The 7,371-nt window shown below is 36.7% G+C and overlaps 1 protein-coding gene across 1 annotated transcript in view; it reads right to left on the minus strand.

Annotated features, from left to right (window-relative positions):
• Nucleotides 1-3,056: 3,056 nt before the first annotated feature.
• Nucleotides 3,057-7,371, minus strand: part of GABRA5 (gamma-aminobutyric acid type A receptor subunit alpha5) — a 243,067-nt gene continuing 238,752 nt past the window's right edge. The window contains exon 9 of the mRNA XM_007945972.2: nt 3,057-3,359. Coding sequence (XP_007944163.1) covers nt 3,057-3,359 — 303 coding nt within the window. The remainder of the gene's footprint in view (nt 3,360-7,371) is intronic.

Below are 7,371 nucleotides of genomic sequence, written 5' to 3' on the forward strand. Positions count from 1 at the left end.
CTGTTGGACAATGAATAAGGAAGACTGAAGAACAGTTGATGCTTTTGAGTTGTGGTGCTGGCGAAGAATGTTGAAAGTACCATGGACTGCTAAAAGAACTAACAGATCTATTCTGGAGGAAGCACAGCCGAAATTCTCCTTAGAAGAGAGAATGGCCAGACTTCGTCTCACCTACTTTGGTCATGTTGTCAGAAGGGACAATTCCCTGGGGAAGAATGTCATGCTTGGTAAGGAGGAGGGTCGACAAAAGAGGGGAAGGCCTTCAACAAGATCGAATGACACAGTGGCTGTAACAATGAGCTCAAGTATAGCAAGGATCATGGAGCTGGCGTGGGATTGGGCAGTGTTTTGTTCTGCTGTGCATGGGATCGCTATGAGTCGCAAACAACTTCACTGGCACCTAAAAACAACAAGAAAGTATAGAAGTAATAGGGATCACTGATATATTAGAATATTCTCTATTACTGATGATGTCAAAAGAGATGTATCTAAATACTCCACTTCTAAAAGTAGGATGCTTTAATTACAATCATTTTTAAACATTTTTATTTTTTGCTTTGCTATTTTCCCATGGTAACTTTTCTCTTTTGCCCTCATTAAAAATAGCAAACACTGAAAGATGTACAATACAAAATCAGAAAGCAGAAATCTAATGTGATATTTTCACTAAATATTCATCAGATTTAAGGTTCAGCAGCATGTAAATGAGGTAGGAATGTTTTAAAACTGGAATTTATCCAGCTGAGCTTGTAAAGTCTGTAGCAAGGACAGAAATACATCAAGAAAATTATTGTGACCTGACACAGAAGAAATTTTCTTCTAGAATTGAGATTTTCAAAGGGGATTACTTCATCTGTAACCATTTAGACATATTTTACATCTTTCCTACCATCTACAATGTGAAATTTGAACTATAAAATCTATATAAGAGAAATGCTACTAAAGCAATAACTGAAAACCAAAATTTCATGTTGAACCTTAGGCTTTCTTTCTTTTTGTAATGGTAAGTTTTTTTGCTGTGGTGAAGTGAAAAACATACAAATTATCGACAACCACATCACCGTTTGTAGTAGAGAAATGGTGTTAATATTTAAGAGCACTCTTCTCATTGACATTGTCCTTCTACCAGTTATAGAAACAAGCAATGGTATTTGTATATTGAAAGAAACAGAGATAACTGAAAAGAGGCACCTGTCTTGGAAGAACTTAGCAATTCTATGAATGCTTCACAAGACTCAAGTGAAATATGATGACTCTGTTTCAACCCCATATAAAGATTTTCCAGGGCAAATGTTCAGAGTTTCAAGAGATTTGATACTAAGGGTATTTACATACCAACAGTTATATCCATGCCTATAACCCATGTCTGCATCTACCAAACACAATAGATGTGGATGGATTTTGAAGAAGTAAATGCCATTAATCAGTCAATTTAGACAGGGTTAATATTTTATATTATTTGCTAATAGTCATAGCTCAACTTTCATGACTGCAGAATTTCAAGATAGTGAAGAAGGTGGTAGGAAGCATTCTTTTATTCACATTCATCCATATCTTTCCTGGATACTTCCTCAAACAGTAAAGACATGGGTCAAATGTGGTACTTTTCATCAGCATTCACAAGAAGCAAAAGAGAAGAGGACACAGAAAGAGCAGTTAGTCTGTGCACAATAAATGCCCTCCATGGGAATACCCTCAAATCAATAATGGAAAGCAAATAAGATAGGGGACTATGTCTGCTTTATCCACTCACGCTGACCATGTAATTAAATAAGCATTCTATCCAAATGTTACTCTAGCAGATTAGATTGGAAACAGGTGAGCTGCCAAGTAGGAATTTTTTTTTCCCCCAAGAAATTTCATGATGGGGTTTTTAAATGTAATCTTTAGGAATTGAGTTCACTAATATAATTTTTTGGAGGGAGCTCTGGTAGCATAGTGGCTAAGATAGTGGCCTGCTAACCAGACGGCTGGTGGTTCAAACCCACCAGCCACTCCTCGGAAGGAAGGTTGGGCAATCCTACTTCCGTAGTGATACTGCCTCGGAAACCCAAGGAGGGGTCGCTATGAGTCGGGGCCGACTCGACGGCACATAACAACAACAACAACAACATAATTTTTTAAAATGACATATGCTCAGAAGATTATCTCATTCTTTATGATTTAATGAACATATAAGATTCATATACAAAAACTGACAAAGCAATAAGCCAATCATGAAATATATACAAGGAAATAAAATGGAAATAACTCATCAAGATATCTTGGCACCAAAGCACTGCCTGACCTCAGGGAGAGTACTGTCAAGTTCTAAACATGTTCATTCACAGCCCAGATGCCATTGATCTGTCCTTTGTTTTCATAATCATTTAGTTAATGAGAGCTAGAGAGTGGGCAGTAAACTTTTTTTTTAAGAAGTTTAATTTTTCTATAGGATAAAAATGTTATCAGTGAATATAATATATAATCTTCCATTATTAAATTTATCTGCATACATATTTGCCTATCCTATTTCTTAATGTAAGATCATGCAGTATCTTTCAGAACAATATGAATTATCAAAAGCAATTAATGTTGTACATAAATGCCAACAGCTCCTTTTAATTAAAAACACATTCTTCATGATCTTTGTTTCTTGCAATATTTTTTCAGGTAATAATCATGGAGCATTTCCTAATTTTTTTTTTTTTTTGGCTGGGAAAATTTGTATGAAATGACATTTGAAGTATAAAAAGAATTGTTTAGTAACATTTGGAGTAGTTAAAAATATATTTGTCTGACTTGTAAACTATCAACGTAAGATACTGAGCATCTGAGTTTCAGAGTCAACTGTCTCTTGTTTTTCTAGGTTTGCTCTATTTATCAAGGTGATATCTTTGAACCATCTGGGTTAAATATAGAAACAATCAAAGCAAGATTATTTGTACATACTAATAAACATGCAAACATTTCCTAAAAGATATTGCCCACATTACAAAAGTCCCTTTGAGCTCAACCTGTCCTTGGTACCATGTCACTTGAAGTATGGCTCTTTTGAACACTGGGAGTCCAGAGATTTATTTTGGAAAGACTGCTCCTTTAATTACTGGCTCCCTATTCAAATATGTTGCCCAGTAAACTAAGTTGAAAGTGCCAAAGAGCACTGGGAATACAATTCGGGACATTTTATCAATCTTGCTGATGCTGTTGTAAGTCTTTTTGCTTTCAGAAGCCTTCTCTTCAGGAGGTTTTACTGAGATTGAAGATGTATTCAAGGTCTCTAGTTGGGTCTGTTCCTTTGGCATGTTTGGGGGGTATGTCGTCTTCCCAGCAGTATAAGCATTTGTTGATTTATTTAGTATGAGTTCATGCTCCTTTTTCTGCAAAATATAATAAGAATGTAAAGAAACATCATTTTGTAGGCTGATGTTGGGGTTCTCAGAAAATATAAAGAAACATCAGCTTAGCATTTTGAGAGGATAGACCTCCAACAGATTTCCAAGCCTACAACCTCATATCAACACATACCCAGAGACTAGACCTCAGCACAAGCCACATCTATTACTGACACCAATGTTTGGAATTTCTCAAGAACCTAGAATACATGGAGTTAAGAGGTCTCTTAAGCCACATAGCAACCATTATTCTTTACTTTATCTCAACACACTTATACAAGTGGCTAGATAATGTACAGAGATATAAGGAAAGTTCCAGGGAATTGTTGTTGTTGTTGAAAATAGACAAAAAAAAAAAAAAAAAAAAAAAGGAGAGCAATTAAAAAATCATTATACACATAGATTCCTGGAAGGTGTGGTGTAAACAGACCATCATTCTAACCTTCCTCCACTATTAGAATGAGAAATACAAGGAAATGGTGTTTGGCTTGAGGGACTCTGAGCCAGGGAGCAGAGAAAGCACCTGAGAACTGCAAATAGGAAAGAATCAACAAATCAACATTTAGTACAAGGTATGAAAATCTCTTCTCCAACAGTCCCTGCCCCTCCTTCTAGACAAGCAGGCTGCTGGCTGCTGTGAATTGGTAAATTAGCCCCCATAAAAAGTCTGCTTCTCTAATCACCATACTACCTGCCTGTACAAAAAGAAATTGGACTCCAGGCTTCTGGTCTAAAATCAATAAGGAAGATCTCCTTCGTGCTTTGTGTGCTAGCATCTCCTTCACCTGGAAAATTGTTGGTTGCTTGCCTATGGTGAATTGTTTAAGAAGGTTCCTACAGTGCAATCTGTCCCATAGTCATCATTCTACTTGCCTCCCTATGTACCCCATAGCTTATGCCTCTGAAACCAACAAGGGAAACCTCCTGGGGAGTGAATTCAGGTCTGTCTGCTACCCTTTCTGGTCAACATTGAATTCTGTTCATTGAGCCTGATATATACTAAGAAGCAGGGATCTTGAGTGGAGGCTACACCCAGAGCCAACATGTACAGGGTGGGGGGCCCTGATAGCAACCAGGAAGACCTCTCTGGGGGTCTATTTGGAGCTTCACTACCCATCCACACACGGCCTCTGTTATTTGCAAGCCTCCTGTGAACTGCTACAGTAGGCCCTTGCAGTGGCATCTGCTCCCATAGTCTGCACTCTATCTGCTTCTGGGGTACCTCATAGCTCAGGCCTATGAAAATAACAGGATGCACCTCAATGGTGATCAGTTTGGATTAGTCTGCATCCACTTCCAGTTGGCACTGAGAACTGCTAACTGAGGCTTCTGTGTGCTAGGAAGCAGACATCTTGAGTGGAGGCTATACCCACAGCCAACACACTGGAAGTTGTTTCTGATAACAAGGCAGACCTTGCTGGTGGTCCATTCAAAGCATGACAATCCCTCCCCCACTTGGTAACTGTTGGCTCCTACAAAAAGTTTCCTAGAGTGAAGCCAGGAGGTGGGTCTCCTAAGTGAAGACTACTCTCTCTGTCACCACAGGGCCACTGGGCCTTTGCAACCAACAAGACAGATATCCCAGAGGTTCTTTGGGGGTGAAGAATTCCTTAAATGGAGGAGTCTGCCTGTGGTTCACCTGAATGCCAACTCAGATGTAAGCAACTCCACAGAGCACAGAAGGAAGCTTTGGGCAAAAAGAGAGGGAAATACCCAGCCCCGAAGGGGGCTTACAGAGTGTGGATTTTCCAACTGAAACATGGTTGCAGAAATAGAAAAAGGAAGGGAGTAATAACCAGAGAGAAAAGACTGTGTCCCCTGTTGGAAAGATTCATTAGTGCATGATATCTTGCCTGAATTGCAGTGCCTGCTGGTGGACAGACTGATTACAGCATCTTTTCTGGTGTATTTGGGAGATATAGAAACCTGAAGGGGGCTCACAGAGTTTGGGTTTTCCAACTGAAAACATGATTTCAGAAATAGAAAAAGGAAGGGAGTAACAACCAGAGAGAGATAATTGTGTCCCCTGTTGGATAGATTCATTAGTGCATGATATCTTGCCTGAGTGGCAGTGTCTACTGGAGGGCAAACGTATTACAGCATTTTCTCTCGTGCATTTGGGAGATATAGAAACATGAAAACCTAGACCTGGATCTTTCAAATTTAAATTAAACCAAGAGGTAAGAAAGAGCTATCACAAAGAGGAAGAGGAAGTAGTGAGCAAAAGCTGAAGGCTCTGCCTGCTTAAACATTTTGTGTGTGTGTGTGAAGAAAGTAATGTATGAAAAATACCAAATATTGGGGAAAACTGAGAGGTTTAACAGCCTCAAAACTCCGATGCCACAAAAAACAACAACAACAAAATCACAAGGCACACAGAGAAAAGATAAACAATGGCTCAACCAAATGGACATGATAAAGGGAGTGAAAGTGCATCTAGGGAAGATAAAATAATGAAAAAAAACAAACAAACAAACAAATATAAGACAACAAAGTTGAACATAATTAAATATTTAAGAGAATAAACATGAATAAAGAGCTAAAAGAAATGAGGAAACTAATACTATAACAAAATAAGGATCTGAGAAAAGGTATTGCAACTGAAAAGGACAGTAACTGAAATGAAAAACACAATAGGAGTACTTATCAACAATTTAATCAGGTAGAAGGAAGAACAAGTGAATTAGAGGATAAGATATCAAAAGTAGAAACTCAAGAGCAACAAGAACACTGATTTCTCCTCAGAAACATTTGGAGGCCATAAGGCAATGGGATGATATATTTAAAGTGCTGGAATTAAAAAAAAAAAAAGTCAATAAAAATGCTATAACTAGTGAAACTGTCCTTCAAGAATAAAAGTGAAATTAAAACATTACCAGAAAAATAAAAGCCAAAAGCATTCATATCCACCAGACCAAACCTAGAAAAAATACTAATGGGAGATTTGTGGATGAAAGAAAAAGACTAAAAAGTAATTCAAAGCTATACAGAAAAAAGAAAGATTTGTAATAAAAGAAACTGCATGGATAAACAGAAGGGCCAGTAATAAGGTATTCATACTAGATAATTCTAACTGTATGGTCTTTCATGTTTTTTAATAATAAATACATAAAAAGCAAGGTTAAAATAATGATACAGGACACATGAAATATAATAATAAAAATAACAAAAAGGGAAAAGGAATGATAAAAATATAGAATTTCTTGCATGTTACTGAAGTTAAATTGGCACCAATTTATCTTACGATGTTATAAACACAACCTGTTAAATTCAATATTCATAGTAACCACTAAGAAAATGTCTTAAAAATATACACAAAAAGAAAGTAAAGGGAATCAAATGCTGCACTATAATAACCAGCTAAACACAGAAGCTCAAAAACTCACTGCCAATTCATAGTGACCGCTCCTTGGGTTTCCAAGATGGTATGACTACTGAAGTAGATTGCCCAATTTTCCTTCCATGGAGTGGCAGTCAAATGCGTTAGGCGCTTTGCCACCAGAGCTCCTTAAGCATTAGGAAAAGACAGAGATAAGGAAGTCTTAAGACACATAAAAAAAGAAGAAGAAGAATATGGCAGAAGTAAATAATTTCCTATTGGTAATTACAATGAATGTAAAGAACTAAATGCTCCAAGCAAAAGGTAAAGAGTGGCAGAATGTATATTAAAAAAAGAAAAGAAAAAAAAAAAAAAAAGATCCAAGTACAAATAGTGTTGCTCAGCAAATGACTGCATATAAATTTATGGTCCCATATAGCAGTTTTTGTTGTTTGTTAAGGGAAAGCAGCTCTCTTTTTATTATTTTTTCCTAATGCTTTTATTTATTTATTTAAAAAATTGAAATGGATATTTTAATGATTATTAGCAATATATGACCCTTATAGAAATATAAAGAGGCATCAAGAAGGAAATAAAAATTGTTTTTTTACCATTGCCCAGAGATGAACATTATTAATCTTCATATATATTCCTTTTTTTTAACATTTAAAATATAAT

This window comes from Orycteropus afer, unplaced genomic scaffold (genome assembly GCF_000298275.1).
Source record: "Orycteropus afer afer isolate SDZICR_OR568_19922 unplaced genomic scaffold, OryAfe1.0 scaffold00146, whole genome shotgun sequence".
NCBI lineage: Eukaryota > Metazoa > Chordata > Mammalia > Tubulidentata > Orycteropodidae > Orycteropus > Orycteropus afer.